This window comes from Chamaea fasciata, unplaced genomic scaffold (genome assembly GCF_029207755.1).
Source record: "Chamaea fasciata isolate MVZ Bird 193981 ecotype frontalis unplaced genomic scaffold, bChaFas1.0.hap1 SCAF_1, whole genome shotgun sequence".
Taxonomy (NCBI): Eukaryota; Metazoa; Chordata; class Aves; order Passeriformes; family Sylviidae; genus Chamaea; species Chamaea fasciata.
In genome coordinates this window covers 70,980,109-71,005,320 of record NW_027094086.1, presented here as the reverse complement: position 1 = coordinate 71,005,320, position 25,212 = coordinate 70,980,109, and the positions used below count along the sequence as shown (strand labels likewise).

The following is a 25,212-nucleotide window of genomic DNA, read 5'->3' as shown; positions in this document are numbered from 1 at the left end:
CCTTTTGGTAAATTCACAAGCTCTTTATTGGCATCCAGGTGTAAGGTTCATGATAAAAGATTATGACGTTGCTCCTGGTTTGCAAGCTCATGGTTCTGCATTTGAAGCAGAACATTCCCGTTTCCTCTGAAAACAGACAAGTTCACTGCTCTGAACTAAACCAATACACAGTCCAGAGAAACCATGAGGAATTCACATCAAAAACCATGTTCCTGCTCCAAACCAACTGCTGGTGTAGATATAAGTTATTGTGTTACCCAAAACAGAAACTATATAATAAAGTTCCACAGTCAGAGAACACATCAGTTGTTTGAAACTTCTCACCACTATTAACTTAATAGTTAATCAGGCTGACTTAGCCAAATTTTTGTCTTCACTGGAAATTTATCTCATTTCAGCTTCCAGATATAGAACCTTTGTTGGCCACTGCTTGTGGACACTCATTTATCTTCCACATGTAACTTCATATAGCTTAAGAAATATCATAATAACTACCAGGAAATGCACTTTATTGCTATTGTTATTTTCTAATATCCTAGTAATTTTTTTAGTAATTTTAAACAGAAGCTTAAAGATACTGTCAGACATTTTTGAAGCACTAGAACATAACAGTCCACTTGTTCAGGGAGTACCCAGTGTACAATACTTCACCTTGCCATTTGCTTTAACCAAAGCCATAAGCATAAACTGCAGGTATTTGGAGGTGCCCAGCTGGGATGAATGCCAAATAGCAATTATAAGTTGCTAAGATCCAATGATGTTGATGTGCATTACAAAACAAAACAAAAAAATTCAAAATATACTCTCATTACAGGAATTAAAAAAAAAAAAAAAGAAGTCTTGAATTTAGCTGTTTAATGGGCATGCCAAATTTTACCTCGTGATTTGTTAAAATTACAGTCTCAAAAAATCAGCAATGGTCGCACTATTAAAGTTGTTGATACATATCCCAGGAATCTTCACTTTCTTAGTTTTTGGGATAACTTTTTAAAGCACTGTATTGACTAACAATAATCATGAGAGCAACATTTCACTTACGTTTAATGGTACTAGAAATATATATAAGCATATATTTCAAACTGATATTATTTGGTAAAAAAGCAATCAAACAAAACCACAAATACAAACCAATTCATAGCTGAAGACAACCTAATTATTGTCATTTATACATTTGCATCTTTCAGAAATCCTTGAAACTTAAAAAAACCTCAAACACCCAAAAGAACCCAAGGGAACTTGAGCAACAAGTCTTAGTAAGTTGATTTTTTAAGGTCTTTGAGTAAGGAGGAACTGATTTATGGCTTCTTAATCATGATTTATTCACAGCACTGTATTGAGGTATCTTTCGACTAAGGTACTGAAAACAAAGACTGCCTGGCTTCAGTCTCCAACAATTTTGTTCAACAATTTTTTTTTTCTGGATTCTGATTTAAGGAGCGTAGAAATTTGAAACAACCAAGAAAATTTCTAATATATTCTAGTGCCCTCTGAAGTCATTCCCTTGTACCTCAATTTCTTTATTTTTAGCACACAAACAGAACTGCCTGTTAATCTTGGCAAGGGAATCTACTTAGACTGAAATTTCTTCAACCTTATATTCATGACAGCATTTAGCATAATTGTCCTCTATTGTCATCTACAATAACACTGGAATAAAGACAAAATTTCTTTTTTTGTTGTAAAAGGCTTGAGAAATATAGGAGAAACACTAACTTGCTCTGGCTACAGAATCACAAAAAGAAGGGTACTGACTCAGATCAAGGATCTACACAGTTCAGTACTCTGCCTTTGACTGATGAGGCAAAATATTCTAGTTTATCTTCAGATGAAAATGATCTTTCTGTAAAGATTTAATTAGGAAATGATACTATCATTTTTACAGTAGGCAAAAGTGGATGCCCAGGAAACAAAAGAATAAAAAAACCCACTTCTTCACTAAATACCTTAGTCTTTTAATCATACCCATGGCTTCAATTATAAATGTAACCTCACTTCCCAATTGGGAATGAATGATCAACCCCCTCCACCCCTTCCTTGCAGGGCCAGTTTTGTCATTTGACAAAGCCACTCCCCAGTTACAAGGGTTGCTGGATTGGTGCCTGTGTGTGTATCCAGTGTGGATAAGCTAACACCAAGGACTTGTAGCATTTGCCATGGTATGTCAGTAGTTAGGTATGTCCTTGCTAGATTTTTTACTCCATGAATTCATTTACTTTAGTTTAATATACATGTTACACAGAAAATCTTTGCTTCTCCTAAACATGCATGCTGCTGGTTCCATGTAGGGCTTCAAGTTTCTACGTGAAAAAAAAAAAAAAATACATGACCTGGATTTACTTGGCTGTTAAGGAGTAAAGATGACAATCAGATCATCTAGCACTGCAGAAAGAAGTGCCAGCTCACAGTTCTAATGTTTAAGGAGACTAAAACCAGGTAAAGGTTAAAAGGTCAGCTACATCAATGAGAAAATTATGGGAAGACTTATAAAATGGCATTGAAGATACTATAAAATCACAATAAAAAATTAATAGCTATGAAGACAGAAGAAAATTACACCTGATGTTCTCATAACATGATTTAACTCACCTGTAATGAAGCGTGAATCAGCCAGCCAGCCTGGAGGGTAAGTTGCATAGGTGGTTAAGCTTCGGCCCTGCAAGTATCCGTTGAAAACACAGAACAGAAGTGCTAACACAAATGTGAAAAATGGTGTTGGCTTTCCTTCACGGATCAGAAGAGGAAAGATGAGTGCCCTACAGCAAACAAAGAAAAGAAAATTTATTGTATTTACCACAAAAAAAAGATAGTTTTGAAGTCCAAACACTGTCCACAGTACTCTACTTTTCAGATGCTCAGCACCAGCCCTTGGTGCCTGTTTGAAAGGATAGCTGTACTTGCTTTAAAATCTAAAACATTCTCTCTTTTTTGCCTAATTGGATTACCAGATCACTCCTCTCTCCCATGTGGCAGAAATTTTGAACTTTGTATCCAAAGCAATTACTTTGGTGAGAGGAACAAAGACAACTGATATTAAGCACAGTCTGTTATAGTTCCTAAATCCTCAGTTGTATCATCAAGCTTTCTGAGATGAGCTAGGACTCAAGATCCCTCCACCAAATTCCCACAGCACTTCTAGGGGGAAAGTCAATCCCCTTAAAATTAACTCAATTGACCTCAGTTTCCTCCCTACCCTGTAAGTCAAACATTAATTGCTTAACCTTGACAATTTTGGTCTACTCTATGACACCTCTAAAGACGTGACAAACACACAATTGCCATCCCATTTGGGAAAGGAATCTTGATTGCTTTTCCTGGGGGATTATGCAAGTAAACAAACTAGCTCCAAACAAGAAGAGCAGGTGAATATTTTGTGTTCTTACTTGTGGAACTTCCCAACTCCCAATTGCCTATTGATTTAATTATGATCTATAATGATCCAGAAGCAGGATCACTGAAGCCTGAGCATTCTTCACATGTTTTCCATCTACCCAAGGACGACTGCTTCAAAATAATCATTCCAAAGGAAGTCCAACCCTAACAGCTTCCAAGAAGACTAATAAATTAATTACAGGATGATTTAAAGCATGCAATGCTACAACAAACAGAACTAGATAACAGAGATCTCTTCCAGTCAACGTCCACCTACAGAAGAGTGCCTCAGGTTTGGCAATAGCAATAAGCAACTGGAAAAAAAGAAACTGCAGCACAGCACTCAGCTTTTTGTACAAACCATTGCCTCACATTCCTAGCTATTCTCACACATTAAGGATGAGTTAAGATCCCATGTAAAAGCTAATGTCTTTATGCTTAAGAGAAGGAAAAGGGGGAGCAATAACACAATCCCAGGTTTTCAAAGGTAGCTTCCAGGCCAGCCATAAGTCATACACCTCTCCACCACAAGGCAGTGGAATACACTTGCTCAAAAGCAAGAGTTTTTCTCAATAAGCACCAGAAAATAAGATACCACCACACAAGTGGCTTAAAAAAACCTGACAAGTCTATCCCTCCTGTCTTGGTGGCAAGTTAACTTGTGGAGTATGACCAGTAGCTACTGTCTATACTCCACAGGAAAAGCAAGATCGCACCTGGGCTCCAGCTAAGCTGCCTTCTCCAAGTATTTTTACAAAATGCCTGAATACTGTTGGCTACCTGGCAACATAGAGCACTCAGCCTTAGCTTTGTCAGTATTTTTAATAAATCATTGAATATGCTGTGCTGGAGGAAACACGCAAGGCTCATCAAGTCCAACTCCTGCAAAGAACGCTGTGTTGAAAGACAATGTTGAACAATATAACTCGAAAGTAAGTATTGGTTCGCAGCATCAAGATTATATCAGTACACGGTGCTGAACTGTCCTTGTTGTAACACTGTGACCTTAAGACATCCTGGTCAATGCATTGCTGAAGCGGGAGCCACCACGAGGCACAGGAGCAGCACAGGGATGGAGCGGCGCGCTGAGGGAGCGCCAAGGAGCATCGCAGTGCACAGCACAGCGCGCACAGGGCAGCCAGCACCGCATCGCCACGGCTATTTGCCCAGCCACCGTAACAACACAGAACGTATCCACACGTAGCGAAGCAGAAGAGATGTCAGTCACTATTACATTAACAAACGCTAATTAACACAACCTCAACCCCTTCGGTCGGGAAGCAGCAACCAGGTATCTCTAAGAAGACCGATCCCTCCTCCTGCCTCCGGCACGGCAGGGAGCCCCCGCCATCCGCCCCAGCACCGCCGGTGCCCGCGGGCAGCGCCGCCCGCCCGGCCCCGCACCTGTGCGCGTAGTGCAGGAGGAAGCAGCCCAGCAGGACGCGGTTGGGCCGGGCGGCCGCGACCGCCCCACCGCAGGCGGCGAGCCCGAGCGGGACGAGGAGGGAGGGCAGCTCCTGCAGCGCCCAGGCGGGGCGGGCAGGCAGCAGCCAGCCGAAGCGCCGCGAGGAGTACCGGCCGTAGGGCATGGGGATGAAGCAGAGCAGCAGGGCGGAGGCGGCGCCCAGCGCCATCAGCCCGTAGGAGAAGAGCACCAGCAGCCGCCGCTCCTCGGGGCCCTCGGCCCGGCGCCACAGCGCGCACACGCCACCACCGCCGCCAGCAAACCCCATCGCGCTCCGCCGCCTCGGTTCATCTGGCGCCGCCAGTGGCCGCCGGGGGCGCGGCCGCCGCCGCCCCGCCCGTTGTGGGTGAGGCCGGGCCGGGTCGGGCCGGGTCTGGCGCTCGGGAAGTTCCGCCGGGAGAGGGCGGGTCTACGCGTGCGCGCCGGGAGCACGCGGCAGCCGCGCGGTCCCTCCGGCCGATCGGGAGCGGAGGCGAAGCGGGAGCGGCCCCTCTTCCTCACGGCGGGGCTGGTGGCGCGGCTCGGCCGCCGCCTGGCTGCCATGGGCCGCAGGGCGCGGGACCGCCGGCGGCAGCAGCAGCAGCAGCAGCGGCAGGAGCGGGGCGGCGGCGGCGGCGGCGGCGGTGGGGACCAGGCGGTGAGAGCCGGGCCGGGGAAGGTGAAGCGGGGTGGGGAGCGCCGGGACCGCCGGGCTGACGGCGGCGGTGCTTTTCTTCAGGGCTGGGCCGGCGGCTACCCTGAGATCGTGAAGGAGAACGAGCTGTTCGAGCGGTACTACCAGGAGCTGGGCATCGTGCCCGCCGGAGAGTGGGACGCGTTCATGGCGGCGCTGCGGGAGCCGCTGCCCGCCACGCTGCGCATCACCGGCTACCGCAGGTACGGGCCGGGGCTGCCGCGGGGCCGCGCTCGGACAGCGGCTGCCGGAGCCGCCTGGCACAGGGGGAGGTGTCCCGCCCACGGCAGGGAGGTGGAACTGCGCGGTCTTTAAGGCTCCTTCCAACCCGAACCATGCTATGATTCTGTGATTCTCCATCCGGTGTCCCTCCGGGTGTCTCTCGCATGCAGCCACGCCAAAGAGATTCTCCACTGCTTGAAGGAAACATACTTCCGAGAGCTGCAGGACCTGGAGGTGGATGGCCAAAAAGTCGAGATGCCGCAGTCGCTGAGCTGGTGAGTGATCTGGAGGCATTCTGCTTGTTCCCGGCAACCAGCCTGGCTCATCGGTCTCTTTCTTCTGCCTCTGTTCTTTTCTCTTTTCCGCAAGGTATCCTGAAGAACTAGCCTGGCACACGAACTTGAGTAGAAAAATCTTACGCAAGTCCCCACAACTGGAAAAGCTTCATCAGTTTCTGGTTAGCGAGACAGAATGTGTAAGTTTTGGATAGATCTCGATTTTTTCCTGGCATATCCTGAGCAACACTTCATTGAAATACATTATAAAAGATGGAGGCTTTGCGTTTTCTCTCAGAAGTTGGGTAGCTCAGAAGAGTCTGGATTTTGTGTTGCAGTTGGCAGTGATGCATCCAGTGATTCTGGTGCATAACTGCAGCTGCAAATATTTGCCTAAACTAATTGCATTTTTTTGTCGTTGTTTGGGGGTGTTAAAATGATTCCCTGTAAAGTAATAAGTTGCCGATAGAAACCAAATGTTTTAATCTGGTGAAAAGCACATGCAAGTGCATGACAACACTTAAATGATGGGTGTTTGTCACTTGATTTGAGCTGATTTCTCCTCTCTTTTGAGCAGAAATTATAGAATTAATACAACTGGAGTAAATATGCTATTATTAGAAATTACAATTGGGTGAAATACTGTGATTTTTTGTTAAATTCTAACAGAATTTAATCCTAAGTTTATAGTAGTGTGTTTCTGACTGCTTTGTTATTCACGGCATAGCAATTTAAAAGTTTTATTGCAAAAGAAACAGTCTTTCATGAAATAAAAACAGATTTAATTTCTTTTTTCTTTTCAAGGGAAATATCAGTCGTCAGGAGGCTGTTAGTATGATCCCACCTCTGCTGCTTGATGTTAGCCCTCATCATAAGGTAAATCGAGACTATAACTTATATTGAAGTTTGTTCCCTGAAATTAGCTTAATTGAACTACAAATCACAAGAGCAGTATCAAGGCTGGTACACGCTTCTGTTTCGTGTTGGTACATTTTATGCTTTCTGCACATCAACAGCAACACTCAACTACTGTTCAGATCACAAACACACTATCAGAGGAACATCTGCTTTTTCATCTCTGTGTAATACCCTGCAAAAAACACTTTGATTTTAGGCAGTTGCTTAGTCTTATTTTCAAAGTGTAAATGTGCTTAGCTGCATCTGAGTTACATATTCTTGTTACAACCTGCTTTTAATGTCAGGTGACTGTTCTTAACTTCCTCTCTATCACACTGAGAACAGATGTAGTTTTCAAGATGCAAGTGATCATATGCCCTACCTCCTGGATTTCACTCCTCTATGCCTTTTGAAAAAGCTGAAAAGTTCTACTCTATAAATAATCTGTTAGATGAAATATTTTGGGTGAGCTCAAACATGTTGTTGATGGTGGCTAAAAACTATAGGGTGCTAATTTTAACTGAACTGTGTAAGGGATGCCTGTGGTATTTTCTTATGGCACATCATAGAAATGAGGATATCTGGTAGCAGACTTTCCGTTCTGACTTTGTGATGTTTTCATACTCTGTGCTTGTTTGTAGGCCGAATCTGTCAGGTGGCCTTACTCCCTTAATCTGTTAAATTAACGAGCTAGTTGCCTTGCTGTCTCAAGCAGCCACATGTTCTTCTTTCTTATCTTAAAATTTTATGTTTATCAAACATCTAACATTTGTTTTAGAGACTGGTTTGTACACAGTTGTTTTTATATTAACATTCCTTAGCATACATAACTTTTCACCTTTTTTTCTCCTACTTTCACCCAACCCAGTGCATGATAGCCATGACTCTTTTATGTGAGGCAGGTCTTCTCATCTCTTTTAAGTGAATAGTAAATCGAAAGTCTCAATCCTGATGTGTCACAGGTGTATTTTGATTCTTGTCTGGAGTTGAGCAGGTGGTGAACACATTCATCTTAATGTAAAACACAAATTGTGGGGATATTTTTGCATACACCTTACATTGTATATGCTAAGCATACTGCTAAGCAGTACATCGGCTTTACATTGAATGTTTAATTTGGGTGAGTATTGCAGCATTTTCCAGAAATGTGTGCAAGATTTCATAAATCAGACTAAGAACAGGGTCTTTATCTTCTCTTGTGCCAAAATAGCAAATGTTTAATGATTTAATGAAGCCCTGACTTGTCATTTAGGACCTTTTGTGGTCCTTAGTGCCTTAGCTTAGGAGCTGTTTGTTAGGACCAGAATTGCAGGTTACTTTTGCTTAACTAGCATGTTCTGTATGTCGTGTCTAACGTGCTGATTCCATCTTCCACAAGGGTAAAATTAATGATTGTCAAACCTCCCCATAGCTGTGTTTATTTTTGATCTTTTTTTTCCCATTTATTTTTCCCCCACCATCAGTTTTAGACTGTGTTTAGTCTTATGTATTCTTCATTATCTTTTGCATTATCTGCAAAAGTAGAAAACAGTAGCATCACATTTCTTAATTTAAACAGCAGATCTGATCCTGTCTTGCAGGGTGTGTTTCATGATGCGTTAGCTGCTGCATGGCAGCACTTACCACACGTTCTCTGGAGCTCTCTCTGTGTTTCTCTGGGGTCTGTCTTCTGGTTCAGTCTCGTTTGTGCCGGGGCTTGCTTGAGGACCTGAGCAGATCTTTCCCATCCTTTATCCTGTTGCACAATCTCAGCTGGTGTTTACTGGAGCCAGAGGTCCAGGAGATAGACATGTGTTTCAGAAAATCTATAACTAGGCAAGAGAAAAGACTCTATTAAGAGAACAGTGTGACATGTCGGTTCTTTTGCTGTGAAAATGACTCTACCAATGACTCCATCACAAGCCCAGTTAGTGATTAATTAGGAGGGAGAAATACACTAGAATTTAGGTGTTGGTGTCTTTGCTGTTGTGTTCAGCTGCCCTAGGGCAGTTCAAACACTTCCCAAGTGCTTCTTCCAGGATAAAGAAGCAGGAGACATGTACTGGCCTGATTTTGTGCATTGAAATGTAAATGTGTGGGGAGGGAGAACAATTAATTTTTATAAAGTCTGTATAAACCTACCGTCTCTGATTAATTTACTAATAGTTTCAAGAAAAGTACTATTTGCTCTTGAATGTAACTTTGTCCTTAATATATGTGTATTTATGTGAAGTTGCAGATAACTTGAGTTGGAATTGTTTGTGAACTGATAAAAGGATCATATCCCCAAATCTGTATTCAGATTCCTCTTTCAAATTGTATTTCAGCTGATGTTTCTGTTCCCTACAAACTAAAGTCCTTATATTTTCAATCTTCAAAGGTAAAGCATACAAAGGGACAGGATTGTACTTTTTTTTCCAATTGGTGTTCAGAAGAATCATAATTCTGCATATTCAAAAATACTTAATTTAAGCAACATAGTAAATTTCTCAAGTACTGAAAAGGTACAAGGCAGGGCTTTTTTAAACTTTCTTATGTTTGTAGATTCTAGATATGTGTGCTGCTCCTGGATCTAAGACTGCACAGCTCATTGAAATGTTGCATGCAGACATGAATGTTCCTTTTCCCAGTAAGTCTAAAAACTAAAAACTTGTGACTTGGAATTTCTGCTTTTTCTTGTAGCAGATTGTTTTTAATGTCACAGATGAATAACTGCATTTAACTGCATATTGAATTACCCAGGGAGTTGTTATGTGAGCAAAGGTACCCACATTTGATTTGAAACTTCATGGGCTTCCTTTGTGTGAAAAACAGACACGAATTATCTGTATCATTACAGTTCAGATTACAGTACATGTGATTAGATCCTAATTTCTGTCTGTAGATCAGGTTTACTTATTAGATGGTGGCCCATGAGCCTCTGTGCTTTCCTGCAAACACTGGGTTAAGCTGCTTCAGACTTGAAGAAATTGTGATATTTATGATTTTTGTAAGCTTCATAATCTTGATTTTTGTTAGATGCTCAAAGAAAATACTGCCCACTGACACTGTAAAGTTGTAGAGTGTGGATTCTTTCTGCCTTGTACTAAAAATTTGCTGATGTAGAGATTGTCTTTGGTGACAGTGGGGTTTTTTTCTGTTTCAGAGGTTTCCCTTTGAAAAGTTGAAGGGCCCTTGGCTGTGTCTTACTGCCACAGGATTGGAGCTAAAATTCTTGAGACTATGACACATCAGTTAGCCTTCAACATGCTTGAAGTTATTTTATGCTCAGTTAGGGCTCCCCTGTTCATGAACAGTCTATTAAGTAAAAATCTCTAGTGAGAGGTTTACATAACTTTTGAAGATAAGGTAATAAACTATGTAAAATAATTTATCTGTTGAATAGTAAAAGCATTTTCCCACTATTTTGTGTTCCCAGGTGGTTTTGTAATTGCCAATGATGTCGACAACAAGCGCTGCTATTTGCTGGTTCACCAGGCAAAGAGATTAAACAGTCCATGTGTCATGGTGGTAAATCATGATGCCTCCAGCATTCCTAACCTACAAATAGATGTTGATGGAAGAAAAGAGGTCCTCTTCTATGACAGGATTTTATGTGATGTCCCCTGCAGGTATCTTGCATGTAAACTTGAATACAAGTGGATGTTACTTCTTTAAGTGTAGCGCTAAATTTTTTATGTTACTGAATTGTGCCTTTTGAGTAGGATAGTGAGTTAGGATTTATAGTAAATTCTGCATATCTTTTAAGTGGGGTGATACAGAATCAAGGGGAATCTTTTCATTCCAGGCGGTCCTTATGTTCAGGACACTGAAATACAAAGACAGTGGGAAAACAAAACAGAACAGCGTGGAGAACTAGTTATAGTTCTATAACTATAGTTATAAGGGAGAGGAACTGGTATTTTGTGCTGCTATAAATGACTTGGATATGGAATGAGTTTTACACACAAATAATACAAATGTCTTCAATCTCTGTTGTAGTGGAGATGGAACCATGAGGAAAAACATTGATGTATGGAAGAAGTGGACAACACAAAACAGTTTGCAGCTCCATGGGTAAAAATGCATATTGCACATATGCACTTCTTTCATTTTTCTGTCCTTTTTCTATATCTTGACATCTGCATGCATTCACATGTTAATATATGACAAAGCGGAGACTAAGAAGAGTAATTTTTCTCTCAAATCAAGAGTTTAGTGCTGTTGAGAGGAAGTGTAGGATTTCAGATGTGGGGAGGGAAATATGTGAATCTAAATTGCTTGTATTGTTGCAAATATCTGACATGGAAATATTCATTGAATTGATTTAGACAGGATAGCTAATAAAATGGAGCAAAATACTTAGTTGGCATTCTTAGCATTTAGGCAGGTAAAATACTGTTGGAAAATACAGTAAGTTGTAAAATTTAATAGTGATGTTTTAAAGTCTTCACGGTTCTAGACATCATACACAAATGGTTTCAGTTACCTGAGATGGATTTATGTAAACTGATGGTGAATGAGTACTTAGCCTAGTGCAGGCACATGGTAAAATGTAGTGACTGAAGCAGATGGAAAAACTCAGAACATTTTACCATGTATTTTTAACAAGCTGGGAATACATTGGCTACTGTGACTCAGCTGACCTATGACTTTTTGGCAACTCATTCATTATTGCAGGTTTCATTTTAATTGGAAGTATGCAGGTAGGGTCTAAACTCATGGTCCAGCTTAGTGATACCTTTCTCAGAAGACCACTGCTAGTTAAGCTGTGTTGTCCATAATATTTTTAATAGTCAGATTACTCCTCATTTTAACTGGATTTCTGAGAAGAGTCATGCTTTTGGGTGTTAATTTTCTAGTGTTGAGTACTTCATAATAAAATTGATGGGGCACTAGAAAGAACAAAATACAGAAAGTTTTGTTCAGAGTTATGCTGCAATAGTGTCAATGTTTGACCTAATTGCTGCTTTAATTTAAAAGGTGTCACACTGTGTCTGCAGTATAGATTGCACTAAGCTGACTATAATTTGTGTACTGCTGACAGCTGTAGAGCTCCCCAAGTGCTGGCTTAGTCCATGGAGAGTTGTGTGTCTGCAGTAAAGCTTTTTTCCTGAATGATAGCTGGCTAGACCAAGAGTGTTCTGTCAGATTGCAGTTGAGAATTGCAACCCGTGGTGTTGAACAGCTGGCAGAAGGCGGGAGGATGGTGTATTCCACGTGTTCCTTGAATCCCATCGAAAATGAAGCTGTGATTGCATCTCTGCTGGAAAAGAGTCAAGGTGAGAATATGAGCTTGAACAGAGTGGGGAACTCTTTCTTGTTTTTATTTTTTAATTTTTTTTCCTCAGCCCAAAAAGAGGATATGTGTGTGATGGTACTAGTGGTAAGCTTAGTGTGGGTAATATGCTGCTGGTTTGCAAAACAGGAAATTTTTCGGTACTGTAGGATTTCATTAATGTTGCTATGAGTAGTTTTCTTAAATGGGTGTGAATCAGCTGCAAATACAAAACCTGAAGAGTTGTGTCAGTGATACAGAAGACACTTCTACAGATCAGTGGCATTCAGTCTCTGTTATCTGGCTTCCACTGGTTGGGGTCCATGTCTGACATCTGTAATTCCTTTGGAAAACTCAGTGTGGAACGTTGCTGCTGTGCACTATAGGAGTAAAAAGCTTGAAGTGTAGTTAAGCAGTTAGAGCAAAGTAATTGTACACCAGTGGGTGTGAGCCACTGATACCTTTATAATCCTTTGCCCCACATTTTGACATGCTTGGAATTTTAATGTGTTTAAACTCATGGGAGTTTTTTACATTTTTGACTTGCATGTGGAGGCTGAGGTTACAAGAGGTGGAAAAATTGAGATGAGCTGGGAGGCTGTGCTGCATCACTTCGTGGTGGTAGAGTTCAGTAGCCCATTTAGTTGCTGGTGTATACTTTTTTTTCTGAATCAATAACCAGAAATTTGGAAACATCAAAGTGGATTTGGCATGAAAAGTTCTACAGACCTTTTAAAGTTGAGCCTTTTACAGAGCAGAAGCAGCTCTATTGCTCCTGGAACTGCACTTAATCAGGAAGTTGGTAGCCTGTTTTGTGTAATGTTTACTTTTAACTATTCTGGCCTCAAATTATGCATGAAATTTCATTGTCTTAGAAACAGCACTTTAGCTAAAGTGCTTGCAGGTTAATTAGGAGTTGACTCTGTAGTTTCTACTCCCATTCTTCTGTGCACTGGGGCAGCCTCATCTTATGTCCTGTGTGCAGTTTTGGTCACTGCAATATAAGAAAGTCATAAACTATTAGAGAGCATGCAAAGGAGGGCAACAAAGATGATAAAGGGTCTGCAGCAAAAGCCTGATGATGAGTGGCTGAGGTAACTTGTTCTGTTCAGCCTGGAGGAGACTAAGGGGAGACCTCACTGCAGTCTCAAACTTCCTCAGGAAGGGAAGTTACAGGACCCATGGGAATGGCCTGAAGTTGTGCCAGGGGAAGTTTAGGTTGGATATCAGGCAAAAGTTTTTCATCCAGAGGATGGTTGGGCACTGGAACAGGCTCTCCAGAGAAGAAGTCACAGCACCAAGGCTGACAGAGTTCAAGAAGCATTTGGACAATGCTCTTAGGCACATGGTGTGACTCTTGGGGTGTCCTGCACAGGGCCAGAGTTGGACCCGATGATATTGGTGCATCCCTTCCAACTCAGCTTATTCTGTGATTCCGTGAAAGGACGTTTTTATTTAGAAGTTATTTTCTTTGGTAATCATAGGCACATTTCCAGTAAATTGTAGTATGCTTGGCTTATTGAAGGCCATAGTAAACCAGCATTAATTTTAATAGTGATAAGATTGGAAAGCCTTAAGAACTAGCTGGGATAGGAACACAAAAGCAGTAGGATGTGGAGGCCAGCAATTGCAGCACCTGGGGGAAGGAAATCCAATACTTTGAAAGAAGGACTGGCTGTGATGTTCGGATCTAGTCTCTGCCCAGTGGAGGTACTTTGAGGTTGTGATGTGTCCCAGCGAGTGAATGTTATCCTTGGAACTTGAACACAGGTGTAGCTTAAGAAGGTAGTAGGAAAGAGGTAGTGCAGTGGTCTGCAAGGGGCATTGTACCTCAAGAATTAGTTCAGGTCAGTCCAGAAGGTTTGTTGGTAGTTTCTAGCACAGTGTTACCTTGCTGCTTGTGAAGCAGATGAGAGATTGTTTTCCTATTAGGGATGAAGGAGTAGGGAGGAGGCCTTTTTGTACCATGTAGCAACTATTGGAAGTTGTAGCACTCCTGACAGACTCTTCAGTGTCTGATCAGTCTGATGTAGTCTTGAGACATCAGCTGAAGTCATGCTGTAAGGAGGCCAGATATTCAAAGGATAGATGCAAAACATCCAGTGTAATTACATTAGAGATGTCATCTTTTAGTTTTTCTATGAATTCATGTATCTCCTTTTAGTTTATTTAAAAGACTCGCATAAGCTATCACTGTAAGAGTAAACGGTTATAGTCATGTAGAACAAGTTGATAAATTGTGTACAACATGAGGAAAAGCCTACCTGACTGTTAAATAACTGAAGTATTAAGAATCACAGAAAAGCAGTGTTAAAAGTTATTATTTTCTAGGGAGATCACCTATGTAAACAGTAAATTTTTATATCATTCCTTCTGGACTTTGGGCAGTTTGAAGCTTTTATTCAGTAAATTAAGTTATACCCTGATGTATTTCTTGTAATAATTTGACACATTTTAGGCACATAGTCTTTTGTCACGTTAGTGTTGAACAATTTGGAACTTTCCATTTAAAAATCAAATTCTCTTTCTTCTCTTACTGGAATATGTTGAGATTGTAAGTCCTTGAAATTAGAATATCATAGGCATTTCAGAAGGCTTTTATACCAAAAGTTATTCCCTGAAAAATACTTAGTCACTGTGGTAAATCCAAATACTGAGTAAATGAGAATAAGAACTTCAGTGATTCCATTGCTTAGAACACTGATTTTTAATGATACAGGTTGTAGAGTATTACTCTGCAGCTGCTACAAAAATAACTAACCATTATGTTTTGGGTAATTTATAGGTTGCATGTTATGTAGTTATTATTAACAACTCTTCTCACCTTCTTTGTTAATGTAAGTGGTAGATGTTGTATAGCATTTTATTTCTTGAAAGTTTTAAAAAGTAATGGCTTAAAACTTGAAAGAAAACTTTGTTTGTAAAAGTTAATTGGCAGCATAACTCTTCAATTCCGTTTTTAAAATGCTTATCTTCTTGGGATTTCAGGTGCCTTAGAACTTGCTGATGTCTCTTCTGAGTTACCAGGTTTGAAGAGGATGCCAGGAATTACAAAATGGAAGGTATTTAACCTGATATTTTTGTGAAGTTCTTGGTCTGTGGTAGAGTGTTAAAAGTGGAAAAAGTCTAAAGTGGAACATTTCACAACATGAGGTTGAGCTGCATTAATAGCAGTGATTTGATGTTTAGGGGAGAGAGCTAAGCTGAAAGTCTTTGCAAGGATAAGTTCTTTTTTCCTCATCTACTCTCCCCTTACCTCTAGGTTTCTTTCCTTTGTCTCCTATACTTTCTTGCTATAATTCTCTGTTCTATTGTGGGTATGTGGCCTGTAGATGGCAACATAATTTCAGCCACTTTTAATATTAGCCATCCATCTCTGTCTTCAGGGTCTGTGAATGTTAGATTCTGCAGTTCTTCAACTGGTCCATTTTGCTTCATTTGGAAGTAAAAGCTGTGAAACTCTTTCTGCAGATAAGCTATAAAGCTTGCAGTGATGTGACTAATCCTAGAATATTAATAGAATCCTGTATTTTGTTCCAGGCCTTAAGTGATTTCAGTTCTGGAAACAAACTAATAGAGAGGGGCAAAAACCCCAAGGTTGCTTCAGCTTCTTGTCAAGAAAAGTAGAAGGCCATTCTAGTAGTGGAGAAAGAAACTGGTTAAATTTTAGTTATGAGTGTGTGCCTTTGCAATGCCATTGGGTTTTCTATCTTACCATCTCTTTAGTCTCTTGCAATGGCAGACAGGTTTATCCCTGTGTACACACTTATGAGCAAGATGCAGGGAATAAATATTTGTTTATGTTGTGCCACTGGAATTCCAGCTTAGAAACTAGCTGATTTCTTTCTTCTTCCTAAAGTTTACACTGTGTGCTTGTACCGAAGAATAAATGTAAAATGCATAACTGTGGCTTTGTGATCTTAATTTCACCTTATTTTGATACTCCAAAAAGCCATTTTAGAGATATATATATATATATATATATATATATATAAAATGATCACTAAGGGTATATTCTGTTCCCTGTAGCATCTGTTTCTCTGTTTGCAGTTGAAATATAACTCTCCCTAACAGGTTTTAAAATGTGTTGAAAATTTGCCAGACTTTCTTCAGACCTGATTTGCTGCTACTGTGTATTTTCGTGCCCCACTGGCTAGCATGTCACTAGGGATACATTTGCTTACTTTAATGCTGTTTTTACATGGTGTAGTCTTTTGTTCCCTGGTGCAGCATTTGTTTTCTGGGAGATCTGTGACTGACTACATTGAATATTCCTGAATGTCAGTTGACTGTAAATCTCTGGAAAGAGCAAAAACAGAAATAAGGTTTTGTTCAAGGGACACTTGGGTGCTTGAAAATAGCATTCAGTACTCTCTCCTTAAGCCAGATGATGAGTGAACTCCAGTGAATTATTTTGGGCTTGAAGGAAGACACCTTTTTAACTCCAGATTCAGTCATCTGTTCCTGCAACACTTTTACTCTTCCTTCTGCTCTAACAGGTGGTCAGTAAAATGTGCAATAGGGAAGAGTTCCGTGTGTTCTTTGGTGCTTTTTCATCCTACCAGTCACGCCAACTTACCAATTAGGCTGGTAAACCAAAACTAAACAGCACAGGACTGCTAGGCAGCTTTTCTGCTAAAACCAAAATAGTTCTAGATGTTTTTAGACTTTGGTTATTTATCACTCCTGTTGTTGGTTTTTCTCAAGCTTGAGTCGTGACTTCCAAAGAAGAGCAGTTCAGAAGTACAGTCTGTCTTGTCTCCATCTAGCTCTATGAAATGTAGCATGTTTTGACTTGAAATACTAATTCTGTAAGTACAGTAATTTCTATTTCAGGAAACGTGGAAAGGCACAAGGTGTGATCTGATCAGTGGCTGAGAAGTGCCAGACTTCATGATGCTGAAATCTGCTTTCCAAAGTTCTCATTGAAATTGTAGTCTAGATAAATGTTACATTTCAGTTCCCACTAAAGTACCTGATGAAACCTTTAAGACAATCACAGTGAGATGCATGAAACCACTTAATCATACTTGCCAGTCCTGAAGTTGCCATCACTGCAACTTCTTTACTGTGTTGCCTTAACAACAAAAATAGGCCTTCATTTCAGTGATTAATTTTATTCATTAGCCCTGTGCATCCCCATCTGGGACCTTTCTTACACTAGCATCCAGTACAAAACCAGGCATCTGGAACTCTGAAGTCAGATTTTTCCCTGGCTTATTTTTTCACTTTGGTATCCTTGCGTGAAGAGCATTCAGAATGCCTTCCTATAAGAGTTGTGGCTCTAACCTTCTACTTGTATCTTAAGAGTCCATCAAAAGCTTTGACCCTTAGCCAGGCTGAGGTGATGTTATGTCTACACAGTGTCTTAGAGCGCATCTGTAGATATGTTCTGAGTCTTAAGTGAAGGTACAGATGCTACAAAATCCATGGGGACATGGTTCTTCAGCAACTCTTCACAAAAGCATCTGTCAGTGACTTGTATGTGCCGGTGTCATGTAGCTTTCTGCCTCCCAAGCTGTTGTGTTGCACTCTTGCATATTTCTTACATAACAAAATTTGGATTCTTCAATTCTTATCTTTACTAGACTGCAGTAGCTCTTTTCCTTTGTATACTGCTTGGAAGCTGCCTATAACACAATGTTCCACAGCCAGTCTCATGGGCAGAAAGGAGTAGTGTATCTTAAATCTGATGGCTCGCCTATCTTTCATATTCCACCACTGTCCTTCCACTGGATTTTGGTGGTTCACGTGTTTTTAGCAGGTTAACAGAGATCTTTGTAGTTGATTCAGCACCATTCTGCACTTTGACTATATGCTTTTTTTTTTGAAGCATATGAAGTGGAGCAAAGAGCTGCAGCTGGCAAGAATCTCCTAGTCTGAAGTGCACATGTACAATGCAGAAAGAAACAATGCACTTTAAAGAAGTTAATTTTCTATACCAGAAAACAACTTCTCTATGTGGTGTCTGAACATTGGTTTGCAAGTATTCTAATTAAAACTTTTAAAATGGTGACCTGTATTCTTCACTGAATTTATATTTACCCCTTTGAAGGTGATGCTGAAAGATGGACAGTGGTTAGAGGAGTGGAAGGATGTGCCTGCAAACAGACAAACACAAATACGTCCTACTATGTTTCCAGTGAAAGATGAAGAGAAGCTCAAGACAATGAATCTGGAGCGCTGGTAAGTTTTCCCGGAGTAGATCTTATGAGGACTTGATGTAACATGTATGGTTGTGGGCAAATTATAATTAAGTCAGCTTAGGAATGTGTAGGTCTGAGTATATTTTGATTGCTTCACATGTAATGGCAGTGCACAATATTTAAACTCCAGTGAATCAGGAGAAATTACTGCAAGTTGCATAAGAGGAATAAGTACTCACACAAAAAGGTCAAATTCTTTGTATCCAATAGAGATAAACAGTCAAAATTACTGAAAAAGTATGTAAAACTTCAACATATTAACAGCGTGACTTACTTGCTTTTAAAGGCTTTCCACAGCTATTCTAAAAATATTGTTTAGAAATGAGTCATTAAAGCTCAAATGTGAACAGTGAATGAACGTGTTGCGTTGATGCAAGTAAATTTGCCAGAATGCTCTATTTAGATCCTGTTTCTAGTTTGATAAATTAAATCTGCACAGTCCTACTAGGAGTACTTACCTTGTCCAGAAAGTAAATATAAATGTGTGCCTTCTAGTATTTTGTGATTCTGAATGCAGCTATGAATGTGCTGCAACATTTTTTTTCTTTTCTCTCTAGTCTTAGGATATTGCCACATCACCAGAACACAGGTGGCTTCTTTGTGGCTGTCTTAATAAAAAAGTCTCCAATGCCATGGAATAAACGTCAGCCTAAGGTAACTTCTTTTAAATTATCTAAAATGTTAATTACTAATAATGTTTCAGGATTTTTTTTTACGCTTGCACATAATAGAAGACATACTGTAACTGTGCTGGATCTGCCCTTCAGTTATAGTTCAGTGTTTCAACTAAAAATAAATGCCTAAATCCATGGAGTACTACTTAAGAAAAAAACCATAACAATTTTTAAACTAGAAAAAAAAAAGAAAGGGGATTTTGAAATGGTAGTAAAATAACAAGATTAATCTTTACCCTAAAATTACAGCTTTGAAAGAATTACAGAAGCATATTATATTGGATAGCTAAAACTGTCACTTCCTTCAGCTGTGTGTGGTCCTCTGCTAAAAGGCTTTTTTCTGCTATGTTGTAAGCTAATTCTGATGTGGGTTTATCTTACTCTGGCTGGTTGCTCAGGAGTGATTCACAAGCAGATTAGATGATCAGCAGCACGGGGAATGGATGTAAAACTGTTGGGAGCAGCAGCTTCAGCCATCTGACTTTAATCCATTTGTTGTCAATTGTCTTTAAAATCCTGTCAACAGGATTTTAAGTTGATGTGATTATTTGATCTCTTAGATTGTCAGGTCTGTGAGAAGAACTTCTTGTGTGAATCCCTGTTAGGTGTTTATTTGATTTGCTTCATTAGAACAACTTATGAGTAAAACGTATGTGGCAATAGGGAAGAGGCATTTATTCAGAAGCAGTCACCCTCCAAATAGCTTATGCTGTTCTAGGTTAAACATCTTAGCACTCTTACGGAAGGTGTGCAGCAGCAGGATGCATGTGTCACAGGAAAACAGCAGATCCTGTTTTAAAATAGTCTTCTCTGAGTGATTGAACATGATTTTGTGGATGTTACAAAAATAGCTTTCTTGGACAGTTGGTATGAAACTGTCCAGATCAGTACTAGAGGTAAATGCAATTTATGGTGGTATCTTGATCTAGTAATCAGATTAACTCCCTGAATGGATCTGTTTAAGCACTTGCATACAAATTGACAAGAATTAAGCACCTACAAAGAGAGAACATAGGTGCCTTCTGTTACAAGTTGGATGCTACTTTTGCTTTTTTGAAAATACTGTAATTTGAAATAGGTTCATCAGAAATTACCACAAAGAACAGGAAATACTGAAGTGACAGCAGTTAATTCAGGTAATGGTTCTGACTGTATTTTTGAAGAATCAACACTTGCTGAAAATGAAGAGTCTAAGAAAATGCAAGAATTGCAGAATTTGGACACTGAGCAGAGTAAAAAGGAAGGAGTGTGCGGGTAAGGACCACGTCTAAGTATTTGTCCTGTGACAGCTTTGCAATTGCTGAGTGTTCTGTAGTTCTTCTGTAATTTAGAAGTTGATCAAGAAAAATGAATGAATCCATTCAGTTGTTTTGCATTTCCATGTTTTCTGTCTTGTCTGTGTTTTGTTCAGCAAGTTTGGAAAATTAGCAGTTTTCTTACTAGCATTTGTTAAGTCTTTTAATACTTTCTTCTCTGTTTAGGAAAAAAGTACTTTCAGAAGTTCCAAGATCTGTATTGTCTTCACGATCATTCCATCAGAAATCTCTGTTTACTTGTTGTTGTGAACTCTGTTTCAAAGCACTGCTTCACTTCCTTATTTTAACAAGTTAAATTGCATATAGTGTTAGTGAAGCACAAGAAAATGCCAGTATTCTCTTTGGCATACTGTTGTTACAATAAACCAAATGTTTATGACTAAATGAACTGAATATACTAATTTTAAAGCAAGTACTTTTAGTGAAATTGACAATGCAATGTTATTTCGTTTTTAGACCACCACCATCTAAAAGAATGAAGTTGTTTGGATTTAAAGAAGACCCTTTTGTGTTTCTCCCTGAAGATGATCCATTGTTCCTTCCTATCCAGTAAGAAAAAGGATGTTTCTGTTTTGGCAGTAAGATTCTTATTAGTTTAGGGATGTTAGTAGTTCAAGTTCAGTTCATTACAAAAGATGTGTCTCATTGGTCTTGCATAATGGCTTTTTCCTGACATTGCACCAGGGCCCCCTCTCCTCAACACTTAAATGAAAATAGCCAACTAGAGTTTGCACTGGAAGTTTTCCAGTGTGTCTCAGGGTCCAAAACAGCTTGTCTTTTCTGATGTCATGCAGCTTAGAAAGTCTAATCTTTGTGTTCTGAAGCCAAAGTGCTAAGTGTTTGCAGAGATAACTGGAGGAAATGGGCTAAACCGTGCATTTTGAGTATGTGATTTTATTGCTTGGTTAATCAAAACAAGTATTATGGCCACAGGAAGTTTTACGCATTGGACCCATCATTTCCCAAGATGAATTTACTGACTCGAACTCAAGAAGGAAAAAAGAGGCAGCTGTACATGGTCTCTAAGGAGCTAAGGAATGTGCTTCTGAACAACAGTGAGAAGATGAAGGTATGGTTCATAAGCATCAGTGTATATCTCCTTGAACTTGCCAAGTGTACTGTTTACATAGAGGATTCGCCCTCTGACAGGCTTTTATTTTTTTAAGTCTGGATTAATGTTTTCCTCTCTGTCCTTCCTCTGTTAGAGATGAAAAGTTGACTCTTGAGATGAAAATCAGTACATTTTTGGTGGTTGAAAGAGAACTTTAAAGTTGAGAGAGGGAATATATAACTGCTCTGTGTGTGCCAGCATTTTTATGTAGTGTTCAGGTAACTTTACAAGTTTACATTGACAATGTTGTATTTATCACCCCCTTAATTATAGAAGTATTAAGAGCTTTGAAAGCCAACCAAAAAGATGTAATCAGCTGAATTATTTACTGACTGTGTTACGTAGGGACATTGTTTCAAGTTTTAACAGTTAAACATTTTGAAAGTTCATTAAGCTGAGTGATAATGGGATAATAAGTAGTTTTTGTGAATTAGAAGGAATTTTGTTTTTTACGATTCCCTGTGGAAAATGTCTTGCTAATGCTAAAGATTTGTCTCAAAAGTCATTGTAATTTAGGTTGGAGTGAAGTCATCCAGTCCAGCTTCCTTCCTACATCGAACAGAGCTGACTTCAGAGCTAGATCAGATATATTCTGGGGCCTCATCCAGTCAAATCTTGAAGATTTTTGAGGATATTCAGTACATCTTTGCAACAGTTCTTTGAGATTGATAAAATAATTATTCTTTTATCCCCTATGCCGGAAATGACTACATAATTGAAAAAATTTGAAGGAAGTTTAGGTTGTGAGACTTTGAGTATCACTAAAAATAGAGTGTCCAAATAGTAATCACTTGTACATTTTTGAAATCCTGTCCTTGACTGACTTTCCCAGAATCACACAGAAAATTCTTACTCAAACTAAAATTAAAATTAGATATTAGTAGTTTGTTGCCCTCTTTTTAAAACTTCCTCACACTGTTCAGTTTTCAATATGGGAAAGAGTAAAAGGCATTTTCTGTTGAGGCAGCGCCACATTTTTATAGCAAGAGTTCCTTTTTCTCCTCAGTGAATTTTCACATTAATTCAGTGTCTAGTGCAAGTGAACTTTTACTTAAAGAGTTGAGGAAAAAACAATTTCAGAGTGGTAATTTAGAATTTATGCTCCCTACTGATGATGCTTATTGGCTTTGCTGTTTGCAGGTTATCAACACGGGGATAAAAGTCTGGTCTCGCAACAGTGATGGTGAACAGTTTGGATGTGCATTCAGATTGGCACAAGAGGTAATTGCATAGAATTGTGTTTTCAGAGAAGGTACTTTGGTTTCCTTGAGAGCCTATAAGACAGCTGGCATTAACGTTGTCAGATTAATGGTAATTTATGTTTTCAGTGTGGTTTAAAATGTGAAAAATGTTTTCTGGTATTAGGTAAAGCACATACTGTTCTTAACATTTTCCCCTCAGGAATCAGTGGTTAAATTTTGAAATAATTGTCTTTATTTATAAACAGGGAATTTATACTTTGTACCCATTCATTCATGCAAGGATTATAAATGTCTGCATAGAAGATGTCAAAATTCTGCTAACCCAGGAAAATCCATTTTTAAGCAAATTTAGCAGTGAAACACAGAAGAAAGTGAAAGATATGGGTAAGCCTGCTAATTTTGCTGTCACAAAATTATTTTTATATTTTGCAAAGAAGGCTGTGAAAGTCCTGATAAACTGTGTTTGCAAAAAATTTTGACTTAAATTTATCTTAAATATACTTCTTAGGTAAGTAAGCATTACTGAAAGGCAGTATGCTGCTAGAAATTGTTTTCCTTTCTGATTGCAGCCTCTAAGGTTTTTGAGCTTTAGGGAACAAGAGTTGCCAAACTTATGACTTCTGCAAAGTAATGCTGTGAGGCAGCATTTAAAATATCTGATGAACAAAGATTTTATATACGCTTGTGGGTTTTCTGCCTGTTAGTTCTCCAGCTGGAACTGTTCGTTTTCTGCAATTGCTTGTCATGACCTTATGTATCAAATATAGTTACTCAGATTTGATTTTCTTAAATATGGGGAGCGATGTCTACTCATATTAAACTTTTATTTCCTCTCCACTGGGTGCTTCAAGATATGAAAATTGGTTTTCAGCCTTTTGTTATTGTTTTATTTCCAATTCATTGCTGATCCTTGTACTTCCATGTTTGGTGAGACAAAATGGGAAGAAAAAAACGTTCTGAAGTTTGGTCTGGCATACTCTTACATTCCTTTTAATTAAGTAAAAGTTCCTTGCTAGATTCACTGAGTTAGTTAATCCACTGTGTGGATTTTGTATTTTAATTTGTTTGTTTGCAATTTTGGAGAAGGCAATGTTGGCAATTGCTTCCGTAATTATATAAATACTTTGGCTTGAAAAAAAAAGGGAATAAAATCTGGTATTGTCTATAGTTCAGTGTACTGATGTAGATAACTGCTGACCATGTCATGCTCTGCGTTTGTCTAAAAACTTGTTTTCTTGAACATTTTCAGATTACAGTCATTGTATCATTGTACCAAGTAACACATCTGTTTTGTTTTTGTTCCCCCTTCCTTGTAGCCATGGGAAGCATAGTTCTGAAGTACGACCCAGACCCTGAGTAAGTAGATGTGTTGCTTTCCATTTATGAACTTCTAAGACCTGAACAAGAATTTATTTTCACTCAGCAAAAACAGAAGTAGAGGCATAGAGATGCAGAGAGGGAAACAGTAAAGCCATATAGGATACAGAGAATAAGACAGGGAAAGAAGCTGTCTTGTCTGAATTCTTAAAAAAAGTGTAGAATTTAGCTCCATAAAGGAGAGCTGGTAGTTGTGCTAGAAATCAACAGATTACTGCATTTGATTTATTTGTTTGTTTCCATGTAAAGTCCAGCATTTGGGATGGGAAAAGTTACTTTTTATTGTTCCTTTTTGTGGACAAAGTAAGTTTTGTCAACAAAATTCTTGAGAATTTTCTAAATGTAAACTTTCATTTTGCCGTTCCTTGTATTAGTTTTGAAACCAGAGCCAGAAAATTACTTTTCTTGTTGCAGAAACTTAAGAGCATTGACATTTTGGGTTTTTGGCTTGCTTGCTTGTAGACAAGCAAGTGCCTGGGTAGGTGTTGAAGTTAAAAACAATATACTTTCATCTTCTGTGAATAGTTACAAAATGCATTCAGTGTTAGAACTGAATTGATGTATGGCTAAAAAATGAAGTTTTGAAGATGAACTTTCTCATAACTGACTGAACTTAACTGCTTGTTTGTAGAAAACCTCATGATCTTCAGTGTCCAATAGTGCTGTGTGGTTGGCAAGGGAAGACGTCACTGCGTGCCTTTGTGCCCAAGAATGAGAGACTTCATTACCTGAGGATGATGGGAGTAGAAGTGTTTAAAGCAAAGAGGAAAGGGGAGGAATTGGAAAACAAAACTGAGGAAGAAGTTCAACACAGACTGGTGCAAACAGAGGAACGAATGGATGTGGAAGATAAAGAACATGATTTAGTCACAAAAATGGAAGCAGAAATAGGTGAAGAGTCTTCCCAGAGTCCTGTGGAAAGCAGTGCTATGGAAATAGAAAATAAAATTGAGGATTTAGATCAATCTAGTAAAAATGCCAACACTCATGTAAGCCAGGAAGCCAAAGACTTGGAGGCGAGTAATGTGAAAGATTAGGTTTCTTTCTGTATTGCTTGGCAGCTTCCATGAGGCTAACATCCAGACTTTTGCTTTTAGCATGAAACTGTATTTTAAAATTTGGTTGGAATGGGATGTTTCTCTTTTAAAGTTTCACCTATTTTATATTTTAAATGAAAGCTATAAAGAGA

At 39.4% G+C, this 25,212-nt stretch overlaps 2 protein-coding genes across 3 annotated transcripts in view; one reads left to right on the top strand and one right to left on the bottom strand.

The window, feature by feature from the left end:
* Positions 1 to 5,377, bottom strand: part of SRD5A1 (steroid 5 alpha-reductase 1) — a 12,416-nt gene extending 7,039 nt beyond the window's left edge. Inside the window, 4 exon segments of the mRNA XM_066185902.1 lie at positions 2,587 to 2,753; positions 4,774 to 5,211; positions 5,213 to 5,295; positions 5,297 to 5,377. Of these exon segments, the coding sequence (XP_066041999.1) occupies positions 2,587 to 2,753; positions 4,774 to 5,211; positions 5,213 to 5,295; positions 5,297 to 5,377 (769 nt within the window).
* On the top strand, positions 5,342 to 25,212 carry NSUN2 (NOP2/Sun RNA methyltransferase 2). 2 transcript variants are annotated; one of them, XM_066185889.1, is made up of 19 exons: positions 5,342 to 5,471; positions 5,553 to 5,710; positions 5,900 to 6,004; positions 6,099 to 6,204; positions 6,809 to 6,880; positions 9,425 to 9,509; positions 10,299 to 10,491; positions 10,862 to 10,936; positions 12,011 to 12,141; positions 15,126 to 15,199; positions 18,193 to 18,323; positions 18,901 to 18,997; positions 20,096 to 20,271; positions 20,790 to 20,882; positions 21,267 to 21,402; positions 22,585 to 22,665; positions 22,892 to 23,030; positions 23,963 to 24,002; positions 24,655 to 25,212. In XM_066185889.1, the coding sequence occupies exons 1-19, from the start codon at positions 5,376 to 5,378 to the stop codon at positions 25,058 to 25,060; spliced, it is 2,394 nt and encodes a 797-aa protein (XP_066041986.1). In that variant the 5' UTR covers positions 5,342 to 5,375; the 3' UTR covers positions 25,061 to 25,212. The 2 variants fall into 2 exon arrangements, with proteins under 2 accessions (XP_066041986.1, XP_066041976.1); XM_066185879.1 differs by having other exon boundaries at positions 5,342 to 5,710.

Excerpts from the sequence above, each read along its gene's own strand:
- NSUN2 (XM_066185879.1), top strand. The coding sequence starts at position 5,376 with ATGGGCCGCAGGGCGCGGGACCGCCGGCGGCAGCAGCAGCAGCAGCAG. Across the intron at positions 6,205-6,808 it reads TGGTTAGCGAGACAGAATGT|GGAAATATCAGTCGTCAGGA; the intron begins GTAAGTTTTGGA and ends TTTCTTTTCAAG. Across the intron at positions 10,492-10,861 it reads TTATGTGATGTCCCCTGCAG|TGGAGATGGAACCATGAGGA; the intron begins GTATCTTGCATG and ends TCTCTGTTGTAG.